The sequence below is a fragment of the Giraffa tippelskirchi genome, chromosome 6, assembly GCF_054371585.1.
Source record: "Giraffa tippelskirchi isolate mGirTip1 chromosome 6, T2T-mGirTip1v1.2.pri, whole genome shotgun sequence".
In the NCBI taxonomy this organism is placed as follows: domain Eukaryota; kingdom Metazoa; phylum Chordata; class Mammalia; order Artiodactyla; family Giraffidae; genus Giraffa; species Giraffa tippelskirchi.
The window spans coordinates 151,382,843-151,400,174 of NC_137280.1; the positions used below are offsets into that span (position 1 = coordinate 151,382,843).

The following is a 17,332-nucleotide window of genomic DNA, read 5'->3' on the forward strand; positions in this document are numbered from 1 at the left end:
CCTCCCATCACCTGTTCAGAGGTGGTGAGAGCAAATCAGAGGCTCTTCTTAGCCACACAAGCCCCTTCTGCTATTATTCGAGGTTACTTTTCTTTCTTTCTTTCTTTCTTTTTTTGAGGTTACTTTTCATAACAGTAATAATGGTAGCTGTTAATTCTAGAACTTTTACTATGTGCATTTACACATAGTTTACATGTTATGCATATTTTTGTGCATTAACACCTACTAACACCCATGCTAAGTACGATAAGTAATACTATATGTATTCTCTCTTAAATCCCCGTTGTCCTCTAGAATAGGTACTCTTATTGCCCTCGTTTCATAGATGAAGAAACTGAGGACTAAAGATCGCATAAGTTTTGCTAATAAGATTATGCAACCAAGGGATAGAGCTAGGATATGAGCTCAGGCAGCCTGGATTCAGAGCCCATTGTCTTAACCACACTACACCCATGTGGTTACAGGACTGACCTGGTACTTTATCCCAAGTGGGGCAACAGATGCTGTTGGAGGCCCAACATCCTCAAACAGGTAACCCTGTATAAAAGTCTGTGCCCTGTCCCTTGCCTTTGGGGGCATTCGCCCCCACAACCACCAGTGAAACGAGCCCAGTCCTCATTCCCTGACCTTGATGATAACAGTCATCCCAATTGACATGGAATTGAGGGATTTCCTGGGACTCACTACTTTTGGAGCTAAAACTAGACAGTCCCGGGCATGTGGGAATGGGATGGTTGGTCCCCCTAGGTGAGAGCAGAGCCTCTGGAGCCCGTCTGATGTCACATCCTGGCTCCACCACTAACGAGCTCTGCAACTTTGGCCAAGTTACTTAACTTCTCTGTGCCTCCATACCCTTGCGTGTAACATGGGAATCATAATAGTGCCTACATCATACGGTTGTTGTAACAAATAATGCATGAGAGACATATAAAAGAGTGCCAGGCACACAGAAATGTCTAGTTGAGGGTTTGCTATTATTGTTGTCTTCCTATTAAAAGCTTCCAAAAATCCAGAGTTACAGTCCTGGGGCAGGTTCTTTGCCTAGTGCTTTTGACATCTATAAGAAACAAACATGTAGTGATTTCCTTACATTTTCTCAAGTTGGGCTGCAAACAGCAACAACAAAAGAATATATATGGCAATTTATCATCAGCCTGATTTTACACCGGTTAAAAGAGAGCCGTCAGCCCTGCAGTAAGTAACAGGTCTGTGCCCACAGGCCTCCTAGGTGTTATTTGTATTTTTATGACCCTCCTGTGGCTATACGGATGCTCAGTGGGTGTAGAAATTGGATGGTTAAAAATAACAAATAAGAAATCAGAGTCGTGCCTTTGTCCCTATTTCCATACCGGGTAGGTACCACATTCATTATTTGCTGGACAGCTGTGGGAATAAGCAGCACGAGCTACAACAACTTGATTATCCTCCAAGAACCAAATTAAACCATTGGGCTCTCTTATTATTGTCATCCTTGCCTTTGTGGAACTCTTGTCACCCTCTTAATCTACCAACATGCCTCTCTTCTCCCTCGCTGGGTGCTCTCTCCTGTCTCTTTCTGTCAGAAGGGATCAGCTGGTTCCAAGTTAAGAGGCACAGACTCCCCCAGCATGCATCCATGGCCATTGGCGTCAGCTTGGTTTTAGACCCAGTGCTGGAACCAGCTGTTTCTTTGACTTGGGGGAGGTGTCATCCATCCAGGGGGCGTGGCCTGCAAGAAGCTTTTCCCTTTACCTGGCTGCTGACTCAAGGACACAGTGAAGCAGCAGAAACACCATGTGGCTTATTTATGCATTCATTCAACAAACATCTTTAATGCCAGCTGCTGGGAAAACAGCCTGTACAACAGTCTTTGCTCTTGGGAGGCCTGGATGCTCCCAGAAAGACAGGCATTGAGAGTTCTCAATCTCAGCTGCACAGAGGAACTACTTGGGGAGCTCAAGAAATCAAAATACTGATGTCTGAGCCTCATCCTTGGAGATTCTGATTTAATTGGGGTGCAGCCTACAATCAGGAGTTTTCAAGGCTCCCAAGTGATTCTAATGTGCAGCCAAGTGAAGACCTACTGCTCCAAACAAAGGATGAATTAGAATGATGGTGCGTGCTTTAGAAGGAGTAGGTGGTGCTGTGAAGTCATATGATGAGGGCAGATCCCTGAGCTGCATGTCAGAAAGCCTTCTCTGAACAAGCCAAGAATGCATGGCTTTGCCAAAGTAAGTGCAGGGAGCAGGGTTTAGGGGAGGAATCTTGCAAAGCATAAAAGGCGAATCCAGGCTGTGCAGGCAGGCTGTGTTCTAGAGCAGAGCAGAGCAGCATGGCTGAAGGTCAGAGAGCAGAAACCTCAAGTGACGGGAGATGAGATGGACAGATTTGGATCATGTGGGGCCTTGGAGGCTTTTTTAAGGAGTTAGAACTTGATCCTGAAGCAGCGGTTCTCACACAGCAGCCTTCAGAACCTGCTGGAGGGCTTGTTAAAATGCCGACTGCCGGGCCCCACCCCCAGAGGTCCTGATGGTGGGTCTGGGATGGAACCCAAGAGTGCGCGTTTCTAATGAGATGTTGCCCCTGGTGATGTTGCTCCTGGTGGTACCAGGACCACACTTTGAGAAGCACCGCTGTGATCTGAAGCAATGGGAGAAACCCCTGGTGCATCATCAGTGGTGTTCAGTGTGGCTCCAGCTGATGTGTACCTTAGCAACCTCCTGATATTTGCCCATCACTAACCCATGACATCCTCCTATGATTGGGTGACGTGGGATAAAGAAAAGTAATAAAGAAAGGAAGAAAGCAGACTCCCCCCAAGGAAAGCACAGGCTTGTGTCCAACTCCAGTGCTCCTGGGTGATAATGTATGCTCAGTCGTGTCCAACATTTTGTGACCCCCCATGGACTGTAGCCCACCAGGCTCCTCTGTCCATGGCAAGAATACTGGAGCAGGGTGCCATGTCCTTCTCCAGGGGAGCTTCCCAACCCAAAGATCGAACCTACTTCTCTTGCATCTCCTGTATTGACAGGTGGATTCACTGTGCCACCTGGGAAGCCCCCATACTACACTTAGCCAAAAGGCCTAGAAGCAGTAATGACTCAGTCTCAATTTGCTAAGTAATTGACATAGGATTTCCCTCCCCAGAATGATCCCCAGTTATTGCTGCCTAAACTGTTTCCTCCCTTCATGATTTTCTACTCTTTTAAAAAGTGTACTAGTAAGAGCTGGAAGCATCAAAACTGTACAAAATAAGATGCATTTTTTTTTCTGAGCCCAAGGCTGAGCCTGCTGCCTTCCTTTTCCTGGGCAGACAGAAATGATGCTGATCAGTGAAAATCCTGGTTCATCTGGGAAACAGGCAGTATTGACACCTGGATCCAAATTTATATCACCTCATGGAAGCTTCTGTTGCTGCTGGGGTGGAGGGGGCGGCATGATTTCTGCCTTCTGAGCGAAAGAGAAGCAGCAGACGGTGGAAGGGATCACTGGCCTTCCCAGCCCTCCCCCCACAGCATACCCCCTCCTTAGCCCTACACAAACCCTTAAAGACATACACATGTCGTTGAGATGAAGGAACATCTGTCTCTGGATTTTCTGCATCTTCTCTGACAATGCAGGGGCAGCTGTTCAAGCTCAGGTTCGTGGCTGAGGGTCTGGACCAGTTTGTACCTGGAAGCAGAGTCTCTTCCCTGCTCCCTCTTACTCACCCAGATGAGTGAGAGGACAAGTCTTGCTATTTTCTGGGGACCAGAATGCTTCTTGGGCAGAGTCAGGCTTCTAAAATTAGTTGGAGTTTGCCCCAGAGTATCTTGAAACACCCAATTGAATTTTCTGAGCATTTGCCGCTGCTCTTTAATAGAAATGACCACAGAACCCCTGGTCTCCAGTCCCTCAGCTGTTTGCAGGTCTAAAGAGTTCTGGAGTGCAGTGACAGACTCTATTACATATTTCCATTGTGCATCTGATCATCAATTCCAGCAATGCACAGCTCTCAGAAAATAGTGATGTTTAAAGCAGTTGGGGGAGAAGGGGTTCCCTAATTAAGTGAACAAGCAAAAGTACGACGCTTTCCAAAAGAAAAAGTCATCACTCATTTTATTTTCAACTCTTCTGCTCCTCAGAGTGGCTCTTAGTGTCAATGGGTTATCTGAAAACACTTCCAGTGACCTTGCTGGAGTCTTGGGTGGTGGGCAAAGGGGAGTGAGGTTTTCCTAGGATGTGAGGCAGTCACACACTCAGGACACCCCCAGAAATCTCCATTTTTTAATTTGAAATAGGATAGGCTTTTGGTTTTTTCTTAATCTGGAGATGAGGCAAGAAGAAGTGGCCTGCACTTCACCTTATGCTCCCCCAAAAAAGCCTGCCACTAATTATATATAATATTTGTAATATCAACAATTATATCAACACTAATAACTGTAAGTGCTTCTCTCTATGGAGCAGTTGCAATGTGCTCCGACTTGATGCTAAAATCTTTGCCTTTAACATTTCATTTTACCCCTTTGACATCTGTGTAAGGTATTACCATCATCCTTGTTCATTCATTCATTCAGCAAATGTTGATTGCATGTGTTATATGCCAGCTGTTTTTCTAGACACTGAGGATACTTCAGTGAACAAAAGACACAAAAATCCTAGCCCTTGTGCAGATCGCATTCTTTTGGGCAGGACAAGAAATAAGATCCATTAGCAAGATGGTGGTGGAGATTTAGTCGCTAAGTAGTGTCTGACTCTTTGTGACCCCATGGGCTGTAGCCCCCCTGGCTCCTCTGTCCATGGGATTCTCCCAGGCAAGAATACTGGAGTGGGCTGCCATATTTCCTTTTCCAATTAGCAAGATAGAGTTTTACAAACAGGGGTGAAAGTAAAGCCACTAGCTCATGGTCACACAGACAACAAGAGGCAGATCCAGGTTTTGATCTCAGAAATCTCTGACTACAAACCGGGTTCGGGTTTTCCCCTGGACTCAGAAAAACCTTTCCACAGGGGTGTAGTCAGGCTGCAGTAGCCCTCCTAATGGTCTCTTGAACAAGCAGGCAGATAAGTCTCCCTTCTCCAGCTTGTTTTGTCATCTGTCTGCATTGACATGCATCTTGCTTTGTGTTTCACTTGCATTGCCATCTGTGTGTTGCCCTCTCTGCTTTTCTAAGGTGTGCCCGATGTGGAATGTTAAAGTCCTACTTCTCTTTCCATATCCCTTGTCCCGTATTAGCCACTTATTTCTACCTCTCAATTGCTGCACGTGGCAGAACATTTCTTGATGCTTTTTTAGAAAAGCCTTTTATGATAATTATAGCTTTATTCAAGTACATTTATGCTCCCCTTTTTACTGTGCTATAGACATTATTTCGCTTGTGCCTAATTTTTGTTAAGGCAGAGAGCCTGCCTACCTGGTAACTATGTCGATGAAATTTTTTTTTTAGTGTTCAGAATTCTGCGCGTATACAAGTCGTGGAAACTATCCCATTTCCACTCTGCCAAAGGTGTCAGAGATGCTGATTTCAGTCAGAAGTCACTCATTCATTCACCCCCTGCCTGTGTGTTGAGTACTAGCAAGCCAAGAGTAAACAGGATAGACATGGCCCCTGCCTTAGCAGGTTTACGTGATAACAGAAATGCCCAGAGCAGTTGTACACTGCATGGTTTTAGGGACCCCATTCAAATGGCAGTTGTGATGATGTGCACATTTATTACAACTATTTTCCTTCAGGTGATGATAAAACGTCATAAAGAAGAGCTACTACAAGGGCTAGCAAGCATCAAGGAGATGCCAGAGAGCTGTGATTCTGTGTGGTGGATAGAATAGGATAGGGTAGGATAAAGCACCATGATAGGTGGAATTCGATTTGGGAGCTTCAAAAAGGCTCTTTGGAGGTGAGTTGAGTGAAGGATGGGGTGAAGTTAGATAGATCACAAAAGGCCGAACGGCTTCGATGTGAATAAAGCCTGAAGTGACATTGAGTTAGACTGATATGGTGATAACCAGTGTAAGATCTGGAAGCCAAGGACCTCAGACTTTACCCAGGGTCATCAGGAAGCTATAGAAGTGTTTGCAGCAGGGTCTAGAACTGAGAGAAGGGATAATGGTACAAGACCGGTGGCAGGGAGACTGGTTAGATGGCTTTGACCAGAGTTGAAACCAAAGATGGGGATGGCTCAGGTTAACATTCTAGAGATATTTAGGAAGAACAGGTAGGGTTTCTTAAAGAACAGGACTTGATTGTTGACTAGATACATGAGATGAGAGAGGAGGGGGCGGGGTGGGTAATTAACAATGACTCCAAGGCTTCGGTCTTGGCCAGTGGGATACACGGAGGTGCCATCCGTTGATCAAGGAATCAGAGCTTGGGAGGGGAAGGAAGATCAAGAAACCAAATTCTGTTGAGTTTGAGATACTTATGAGTGAACAGATGGAGATGTTGAGATGCAACTTGGAGTCCAGGTCCAGTGTTCAAGGGAATAGAGTTGAAAACTCAGGAGTCATCAGAATATGCCAGTGTGTTTGGGTTTTGAGGTTTTTTAAATCCTTAATTTTTACATCAGCTCTAATTTTTGTTAAGGCAGAAACTCTGCCTACCTGGTAACTGTGCCAACGAATATTTTTTCCTAGTGGTTAGAATTCTGTGTGTAGAAAAGTCTTGGAAATGATTCTATTTCCAATGCTTTCTGCCAAAAGCATTCGAAGTGTGATAGAACCAGCCCCAGATATCATCGTTGCCCTAGAAAGTTCTCTCTGGGAAGAAGACTTAGGTCTTGAAGAAGGAGGCCCCACTAGCTTCTCATAGCTCTCAGAAGAGTCTATAGATGAAGGCCAGGCTGAAATGATCTAGCACCACCTGATTTGTGTTTCCATTCATTAGAGCACCTACTGTGTGCCTGACACTGGGTTAATTTCTGAGATCCAACAGCAAACAGGGAAATCTCCGCTCTCGTGCAACTTTCGATCAAGAGCAAGGCTTCTCCACCTCGGCACTGCTGACCCCTGGGGCTGTTTCATTCTTTGTTGAGGGGACTGTCTTAGGCATTGTAAGATGCTGAACATCCAGCCTCTACCCACCAGATGTCAGTAGCATCCTCCCCAAGATGTGACAATCCCAAGCGTCTTCAGACATTGCCCATGGCCCCTGGAGGGAGGGATGGGGGCCACAACTGCCTCAGTTGAGAATCTCAGGTCTAGGGTCATGATAGAACCTTAAGTTTCCAACAGCCAGCTCGCCAGCTGTAAGACAAACCAAGCAGCTGTGCCTCAGGCCTTCTGTGTTAGTGGTCTCAGAGATAAGCACTCAAGGAAGGAGCTAGCCTGAAATCCAGAAGACTCCACACAAGAGACCTGCTGGATCCCCAAGTCTAAGCCCATAAGCCCCATTCAACTGCAGTTTTAGATTCTTCTCCAGGGAAAAGCCACCACCTGATACCCATTTGCCCTCCAGACTAATTACTTCCTACGTTTTGTTTTCCCTTAAGCAGAGGCTGGCTTTGCACTTTACAAACACAACGAATCACCTCCTCGGAAGGCCACCAGCAGAATGAACTTGTGCTAGGGGTAGCTTGGGGTTGCCTAGCAACGCCACGCATTTACCAAGGCTGCTTTCTTCCTCTTCAAGCTAAAAAGCAACATCCTGTCCATTAATTCCCAGCTGCCCCAAAACTTCTCAGAGATTTGCCAGCTTCCCACTGTTCGTGTTTTCATCTTCCTCATACAATGTGGAGAAAACCAGCTACTGTGGTCTGTTTATCTCACTTCAGTTGGTCTGGGGAGGAGGGGGGCAATGGAGAGAGAAAGAAAAGGGAAAAAAAAAAAACCTCGTTCAATCTAGGAGCATACATATTTTGAGTGCATATCTGACTGACATGCTGGAGTTCTTTGCAAATTTGAAATGTATGTAGTAGATGTGGGTTTCCTACACAATGAGGCTTCTGTTGAGACTTTGGGCATGATTTTAGTCAAACACAAGACCTCAAAGTAGCTAAATAACAAAGCACACGTAATAGATATCATGCCAGGTGATGCTGGTGGGTCTGTCATGTAGTGTCTTCTCTGTGACCCAGGGAAACTAAAACTCTGCTCATAGCAATTGTAAAGCTGGAGGTGGCTGGGGGTTGCAGATACTCTCTTTTCCTTGCGAATCTGTGAAATGTCCCTTGGGCTTTACCTACTGAGCTGCATTTTGCTCCTGCAGAAATATTTGTGGCATTTCCCTGACACCGAGGCTGGCTTCCTCTCCCAGCTCTCTCTCAAAGTATAAAGAGATGGGAAAATCACCCGTATGCCAGGCAGGGCTGTGGTCACCTCCTTGGTAGGTAAGGAATGGAAATGTGACTCTTGACTTTGAGAGGATAGGTGTGGAGATCAGTAAGTCTTTTTCTAGGTATGCAAACACCAGTGCTTTGCTCACATCCTGGATTGAGTGCCAGGCTCTACAACAAAAGAAAAAAATTCCCTGATCACCATCTCCTCATGCCTCCTCTCAAGAAAGCTGTTTCTTTACAGAGACTTCTGCATGTAGAACTTCTCCTGTTGCTTACCCAGGTCCTAACCCATACCACATTCTGGAAAGGATAGGAGGGCAGAAGTATTGAGGAGTGAAACTCCTTAAAGAAGTAAATTTCAGCTCAATTTCAAACTCTCCAGCCCTTTCTTCTTAGGAGGAGTCCTTTAAATTCCCATCTCTGCCACATGCACAAATTAGGTTTATCGGCATTCTCATAAGGGGGACTCAAGAGAAGAGAGGAAGGCGGCCAGGTGATGGCCTCCGGAACGCTGGAGAGAGAAGGAGGGGGAGAGACACAGTTCTGATTCAGAAGATTTGGGCCAGAAAGGTTTCAAATCAATTACTTCCATCATTACGAAGCCGCTTCATCCCTCTGCCACAGCCCAATCCACCCTGCACTTTGTGTGGTTTAAAAATAGACATAGAAAGAGATGGAGATGGTAGGAAGAAGTCAAGATAGAAAGAGATCCAGGAAAAGTTATTTTCTGAGGACAATTAAATTAATGGTCATTCGGAATCTGTTTTAATGTTAGAATCTCTTTAAATGTAGGTATGTAAGGGAACATACCTAGATAGCACGTCTTTAATTTCCTCGAAGTCATTTCCTTGTACACTTAAAGCAGGTGAATTTTATGGTATGTAAATTATACCTCAATAAAGCTGTTAAAGGAAAGAAAGATGAAAACATATCTAGGAATTCTTGCCAGCAAGTAGGTTTTATGAGCTTGGCCACATCCTCCCAGAGACCCCCCCCTCTCTCCGTAGTGACCCCCAGTCTTTCTCTTCTTTCCTCATCCAGACTCTCTTTGCCCAGGCTCAGGTCAGGAGAGCAGTAGCTGCAACTGTTTTGGGAGCTGGGGCAGCTAGGGAATGAGGCAGGCTACTGATCCTACACAAACACACACCCAAAAAGGAAAAGAAAACCACAAAATAAGAATGACTCGAACCCTCCTGCCTCCCCCCAGGCACATAAGCTTTCCTCTGCTTTCTCCTAATCCACAGCACTGAGCACCTACCCCTTCCCCAGGCGTCAGATCCTGCAATATTTTTACATCATGCCATAAATAGGTTGAGTGATCAGCAGCCAACATTTTAAGTGTCCCTTAAAACTAAATACCACAAAAATATGAAAATAGCCCAGCAGAACCATCCAGTTCTTGGTCCTAAGAAGCTCATGCTAATCACATGTAAATTTAGTTTTAAAATTCTGAAAGATGGAGGGCACTCAGCCTCCACCCTGGGTTGGTAGGGAATTTTCTCCCTTCTGCAGAAGGCACTGAAAAAAGAAAGAAAAGATTTTTCTTGAGGTAGCATCAACCCTGAGCCATGGGCTGGAAGAAACAGCCTACTAGACTTGTCTGCTCAGGGCTAGTTTCATTTTTCCAGAACGTTCCCCACTTTGGGAAGGTTGCCCCAGACCCCTTCACACAGGTCAGTGTCACTGGGGAGCGTCTGCATCTGGGCCCCTGCTAACGTCTTGCAACCGCATGCATCGCCTGCTTCCCCGACTCCTCCCGAGCCAGGTATGGGCCCCCCTCTGCGGCTGGCCCAGCGGCCGCCCTGTGGCCTTGCTCCCCCTTTGCATGGCTCCCCTGCAGCCCCAGCGCAGCCTCTCGTTCCTCCTCCTCATCCTCTCCGTTTCTCCAACCAGATGGCTGCCCTGATTTGTGCAACGGCAACGGGAGATGCACACTGGGTCAGAACAGCTGGCAGTGTGTCTGCCAGACCGGCTGGAGAGGGCCCGGATGCAATGTTGCCATGGAAACCTCCTGTGCGGATAACAAGGATAATGAGGGAGGTGAGTGATCGTCTTCGAATTCCCGGCCCCTCAAGAGCAGAGCGTTGCCTATAGACGGTCGTCATGAGGCCCTTCTGAAAGACCTCCCCTCTGCTATTGTCAAATGTTGTTGTAACACTTCCTTTGAAACAAAGGCAGCAGAGAACGGGCGTCCTTGGGACAGCGGGGGCCCCTGGAGGCACCAGGAGGTGGATACTGGCTTTGGTTTCTCAAGTTCATGTCCCCTCAGAAGGGTGGCCAGGCCCTGACTCTACCTTTGGGTGACCATTCCTTACAGGGTATGGAGTTACAAACAAATCTGTGCTAGTGACGTTATATGTTCAACATGGGCTAGGATGTCATGAGCTGTGAAATGGCTTCATCCTTTCGGCCCTTTGAGATGTTTCTATACAGATGAGGAAACTGAGGCCTAGAGAGTGATGAAGTAACTTTTTTCTTTAATTTTTATTGGCGTACAGTTGATTTACAACGTTGTGTTACTTTCAGATGTACAGCAAAGTGAATCAGTTATACATATACATATATCCACACTTTTTTAGACTCTTTTCCCATGTAAACCATTACAGAGAATTCAGTAGAGTTCCCTGTGCTATACAGTTCAGTTCAGTTCAGTCACTCAGTCGTGTCCAACTCTTTGCAACCCCATGAATCACAGCACGCCAGGCCTCCCTGTCCATCACCAACTCCCGGAGTCCACCCAAACCCATGTCCATTGAGTCGGTGATGCCATCCAACCATCTCATCCTCTGTCGTCCCCTTCTCCTCCTGCCTCCAATCCTTCCCAGCATTAGGGTCATTTCCAATGAGCCAACTCTTCGCATCAGGTGGCCAAAGTATTGGAGTTTCAGCTTCAACATCAGTCCTTCCAATGAACACCCAGGGCTGATCTCCTTTAGGATGGACTGGTTGGATCTCCTGGCAGTCCAAGGGACTCTAAAGAGTCTTCTCCAACACCACAGTTCAAAAGCATCAATTCTTTGGCGCTCAGCTTTCTTCACAGTAGGCTTTTATTAGTTATCTATTTTATATATAGTAATGTATGTATATATCAACCCCAGTCTCCCAGTTTATCCCTCCCCATCTTTTTTCCTGGGTAACCATTAGATTGTTCTCTACATCTGTGACTCTCTTTCTGTTTTAATCACAATCCAAACCCAGCTCTGACTCCAAAATCCATGTTCTAACCAAAGGTTGGCAAACCACAGCCCTTGGACCAAATCCAATCCACTGCCTGTTTTTGTACAAGCAAAGCCTACAAGCAAAAAAAATGGTTTTTACATTTTTCATGGTTGGGGAAAGAATAAAATGAAGCAAAATGTTTCATGACACATGAAAACTATGTGGAATTCAGATGTCAGTGTCCGTATGTAGAGTTTCATTGGAACATAGCTACACCTATTTGTTTATGTTTTGTCCTGCTTTCAGCATTAAGGCAATGTTGGTTAGTTGGCCAAGACAAAGCCTAAAATTGTTATTCTCTGATCCCTTATCAGAAGTTTGCTGACCTCTGTTCTACACCTCGGAGCTTAATTTTCCTGTGTTGTTTATTCCTTGATGGAGTCCTGAGATTCAGGGGCTAAATGGGATTGCGGTAGCGTATGGACCACCTGATATCCTAGGAACAGAGTCATGGTCCCCTAACATGAGTACAGGTTTGTCATCCACCCCTACCAAAATGACTTATGTGGTCAGCATTTCCTCAGGGCAGAAACTGTTTCTGGGTATAAGAAGGTATGAGTCTGAGTATTTAACAAAAATATGTATTCTCTCATATGTGCCAATCCCTGCACCCTGGGACTGTCAGCCCCTGCCCTCACGGTCCCAAGGGGCCAGCTTCAGTGGTGTCTGGAGATGAAGGCTGAACATAACAGACATCCTATTTCTGTTTTCCTTCATCTTCCCATTTTGCAATTCCCATAACCTATTATTGCAGTTGTAACACCTCTGTAGTTTCTAGGTAAACAAATATGTGTACACTGATAGGAGTACACCAGTCACAAAAAGTTTATAGACTTGACACAGTGCTCCCATTCATTCGTTTAGCCCAAACAGAAGCCACTTTTAATTCATTTTTGAATGAAGTGAGGCATAAGTCCGTAATACATTTTTTTTTCCAAGAGAGATAGTCAGAATTGCATTGCTTTTCCTGGTAATATTCACTATTTTTGCATCTGGTCCCTGGTGGTTTCACCAAGCAAAGCGGTTGCTTACAGGTCTGCTCTTTCACCTTCCAGAAAGGAACTTGCTTCCTTCCCTGGCACTGGTGTCAGCAGCTGAAAGCTTAGCAAATGGCTGAAACGTTCCCCCCCGGGGGGTGGGGGACCCAATCTCCCCCAGATGTGCCCTGCACCACTCCCTTCTCCCTCCACCAGCCCCACTCGGATCCCAGCTCCCACCAGGAGAAAATCCCTGAAGTGATGGGGCTGGGAGAGATACCCAGCAAGTCCCCAGCCTGAGGACTGCCCAAGGGGCACCATTCAGGGTCCCTCCTGGCAGGCAGAGGCAAGAAGCATCTGAAAGGCAGGCCACAGAAGCAAAGGAGGCAGTGATTATGCTGAAGACAATAATGGCCTTGTTATGGGAACCATTAAAGCAACCTCCCAAGGAAGTAATTAACCACCAAGAAGAAAAAAAACAGCTCTGCACAGTATTTATAAAAAGAAACTCCCAGTTAATTCAGAGTTGCTTATGTCAGGTGAGAGGGGTAGGCAGGGATTCTCTCACCTGGCGTAAGCAATTCACGAATGAACTGAGTTCTTTTTTTGGAGGAGATTCCTCGGTGCGGAGTATCCTTTTTATGGCTAGTTACTTCCCGAGGAGGTGTGCTCAGCACTCTGCGGTTTATTGATAAACATTGAAGTTGTTCCTCATCAACTCCAGACCCAGCCCTGCAGCAGACTAATTTTATCCTGTTCTGCTCATTTGGGGGTGGGGGTGGGGGTGGGAGTTCTGCCCCAGGCTCTGGCCTGCTTTGCCAGTTTTCAGGAAGAGCTTTGTGGGTCTCTAGACATGGCAGTGGGTGGGTCGGAGGGACGCCCAGGCCTGGGGAGCAGCTGCAGTGAGCGCATTTGTTATAAACCTCATGAATGGGGAACATAATAGAACACCCTTCCAAAGCAAGCTGGAAGAGCCAAATCATTTTTCCATCTAGGAACACTCTACATTTTTTTAAAAAAACTCTCAAGTTTAAAGTGATAGATCTTTTTTATTTTAAACAGAGATAAATATAGATGCAAATATGGAAATAGATATTTGAAGTCTTCTACAGCCTTTTTCAACCTGAGTTCCTCCATGCAAGGCTTCCCTGGTGGCTCAGGCGGTAAATAATCTGCCTGCAATGCATGAGACCTGGGTTCGATCCCTGGGTTGGGAAGATCCCTTGGAGAAGGGAATGGCTACCCACTCCAGTATCCTTGCCTAGAGAATCAAGAAGTTTTAATGCCTACACACACTAGTAGTTTTCAATGCTGAGCTTATAGCAAAACCACCTGGAGGGCTTGATTACACATAGGTTGTTAGCCCTATCCCCTTTTCTGATTCCGTAGGTCTGGGGTAGGATGCAAGAATTTGAATGTCTAGTAAATTTCCAGAGGGTGCTAATGCAGGTTCTCTCTGAGAACCACTTACCTTACACATCTGTTATGTGGAATGAATGAAGTTCTCTCCTATGCACCTAGAATGGTGGTGGTAGCTTAGTCGCTAAGTAGTGTCTAACTCTTGTGACCCCATGAACTGTAGCCCACCAGATTCCTGTGTCCATGGGATTTCCAATGCAAGGAGACTGGAGTGGATAGCCATTACTGTCTCCAGGGCATCTTCCCAACCCACGGATGGAACCTGGGTCTCCTGCATTGCAGGCAGGTTCTTTACTGACTGAACCACCTGGGGAAGCCCCATGCATCTAGAATAGTACTAAGTACCTTCCTCAGAAAACTTGGGAGACTGATCACACAAGTATTTTCTGGCTTCTGTGGTTCTTAGATGAGAAACCCTGTTGGAAAGAGCTGCCTTAAAATATGCCCCGCCAAACAATTTATGGATTCCTACCTTCTTATTCTCATCACTTTCAAAGTCCCCCAACTCCCCCAGCCATGTGACCACCAGCTTAACCTCAGGAAGCACTGGCTGATTTTGAAGGGACAAACATCACCTGCCATGGCCCCTGAGAAGTAGCAGACACGGTTCAGACAGACGTGCATGGGAGCAGACTGTCTTTTTAACAGTGAGAGATCTTTGCTCGAACTGCTCACCCCAGTTTGTAAGAGAAGAGACTCAAAGAAATGTTTTTGCTTACAGAAGACAAATACGAGCTCATTAAAGTCTGAGAATACACACAACATGTGCGTCAAGTGACAGGCGGATAATATTTAATTATCACCACCAAGACAGAGGTGTGAGATTTAGTTCATCATAGCCAGGGGTAGGAGAAAGGGTGTAGATTTCCTCTCAAAGTGGGAACCTCAAGGTGGGGAGGCGCTGCTGGACCGTTTGCCCTGGAAAGACAGTCCTTACGCCTTCCCTCCACCCATTTATCACCCAAAACTTGGAATCAGGTGCCCTGGCCCTCTGTGTGTAGAAAGGCTGGCTTCCATTATTGTCTGAAGTGGTCATGGAATCCTATCAGATGCTGTCCCCAGACTGTGGGCAGAGGCTCAGAGATGGAGAGCTAGGAGACAGCCCTTCTGAAGGCTTCCCCTCCACACTAAGGGATTGTCTTTGTTTCCCTCTGTCTTGCTTCAACAGAAGAAGCAAGTAGCTCTGAAAGTTACATGCTGGGAACTTCCCTGGTGGTCCAGTGATTAGGAATCCGAGCTTTCACCACAGGGAACATAGGTTCTGGGAACTAAGTTCTGTGGTGGGAGAACTAAGATCCTGCAGGCCACAGGTGCAGCCGGGAAAAAAAAATCAGCAAATGTCTTTAAAAAGGTAAAGAAAAGAAAGATGCTTTGTGTGCATCCCCTGTCACTTTCCTGATTTTTGAATAGGTGCCACTGTAGCATCCTATGGTTAAGAGCCTGGACTTGGGAGTCAATCACCATAACCCACCTCTGCAAGTTAGTTTTCTCCTCAAAATTTCAGTTTTGTTGTCTGTAAAATAGGGCTGGTTTTGCAACCTCCATGAGCAGATATGACGTTTCAGGGAGAAAATGTGTGTGATACGTTTTACAAGGTGCCCAGCTCATAGGATGACCTCTTGTGTTGGCTGTTGCTGGCTTTCACGTTATTAGTACTGATGGTGTTGTCGTTGTCCAGAATGGATGCTGAATCCAGAGATGGAGCCAAACCTGTAATTTCCCCATAGTACATAACCAGTGAGATTCTAACCAGCATTCATCAGACCTCAGTGTTGTATGACAACACTGGAGAGCTTGGTAAATATGTAGATTTGTTGGTCCCAACCTTTGAGATTCTGATTTATTAAGTCAGATGTGGGAGTAGGAATCTGCATTTTTACCAAGGATTCTGATATAAGTGGTCTGCCAACCACATTTTGAGAAAAAATTTTTTTCAAATAATAGTTTCCCCTGCCTGGGCTGACACAGCCCAATGTTGTGATGCCTGTTTCCAAGATCTCTACCCCTAGAATTTCCAGAATCCAAGAGGAGTGAAGTGAAGAAAGAGGAATTTAATTCAGGAAGAAGGAAGGAATTGGAAAAATATGAACACAATTTCCTGTTGTGTTTCTGAGTAAATAACTTTAGTATGTTTTAGAAGTGCTCTCCATTCCTGGTTGGAGAGGTGGCCAATGTTGGTCTCAAAATTTAAGTAGCCTTTAACTCTCTGTCGTTAGAGTGTGAATCCATCCATCCATCCTTCCATTTGTCATTCATTCATGGTTTAACAAAATTCGTTGAGAGCCGACTAAATGTTAGACTTTGGAAAGAGGCTTCTGGAAATATGAAGATAAACGACACACAGTGTCCACAAAGAGTTCGCTGAATCCATCTGAAGCTCAGAATCCATCTGAAAGATGGGTAAGCATGGTAGTATTAGTATTACAATCCAGCGTGTGAAGGCAGATGGGGTGGGAAGCCATTCACCGGGAGCTTAGGGAAGACACCGTCCCAGAGCATGGGCGTCAGCTCTGTGGAAAGAAAGCCCATCACAGTATCAAGCCTGGGGTCTCCAGCCTGCCTCCTGCTCCCTCAGATCTTCAGATCGGTGTGGTCAGGAACCCCTGGTAGGAGCTCTTCCATCCGCCAGCAGCGTCGACCTTTCTCTCTGTCAGTTAAGGTCTTCAGTCAGGCCGCCCTTCAGAACAGTATTTCCCAGCCCACCTCCATCTGTGAGGCTCAGTTCCTTGTTCTGCTCCAAAGGAGGCTGCATAGGGTTAAGAGATGGGGATGCTGGCCTGAGCTCAGGGTACTCCAGCCAGGTCTAAATGAGGAGAAAAAACACTGGAGTCTGTCCAGAAGCACTTGGAACAGACAAAACCCACCCCTCACCCACTGCCTCCTCCCCATCCCATAACCATCCAAATTGGTTTGACATGATTCAAGGATGCTGTTGCGGCATTTATCTCAATTGTTAATTAATAACTCACCTTGTCTGTACGTTTAGCAGAGCCAAGCTTGGGACCTCAGGGACTCCAGAAGAATCCAAATAGTCCAGTTTCTCCATCCAATGAGAGAGCAAGCTTGGTGAACCCATTGTAAACGCCTTGATTAATGTGTGTAAATCACGCTGATGGATGGATTGGGTGGGGGACAGCATAAAAATGTAATGTTGCTCTATTAATTGAGTTGGATGAGGATTCCCTTTGCAGTCCAAAGACCTTGTGGCAAATGTAGCTGGAGCCATAACCAATTAGCTCCCAGAGAGCAAAGCAATATATCTAAAGCTTAGAAGACTAAGACTTGGCCTAGAAGCCACTTCCAGCTGGCCAGGCACTGGGGCTCTCGTCTTTGGGAGGGAAATAGAACTAGCCCCAACTAAACTCCTAACGAACCACATGGGCCTTCCAGCTGTAATAAGGTCTTTGATTTCCTGGGCACATTTGACGAGAGAAGCTTCTTCTATTGAGGGTACTGAGAGTTTAGGGCTTTGGTTACCTTTTATT

At 46.0% G+C, this 17,332-nt stretch overlaps 1 protein-coding gene across 3 annotated transcripts in view; it reads left to right on the forward strand.

Annotated features, from left to right (window-relative positions):
- The window catches only part of TENM2 (teneurin transmembrane protein 2), a 1,754,865-nt gene that overhangs the window by 1,619,138 nt on the left and 118,395 nt on the right, over nucleotides 1–17,332 (forward strand). For all 3 annotated transcript variants that reach the window (XM_081504400.1, XM_081504402.1, XM_081504401.1), the window contains one exon: nucleotides 10,126–10,272. In XM_081504400.1, coding sequence (XP_081360526.1) covers nucleotides 10,126–10,272 — 147 coding nt within the window. The remainder of the gene's footprint in view (nucleotides 1–10,125; nucleotides 10,273–17,332) is intronic.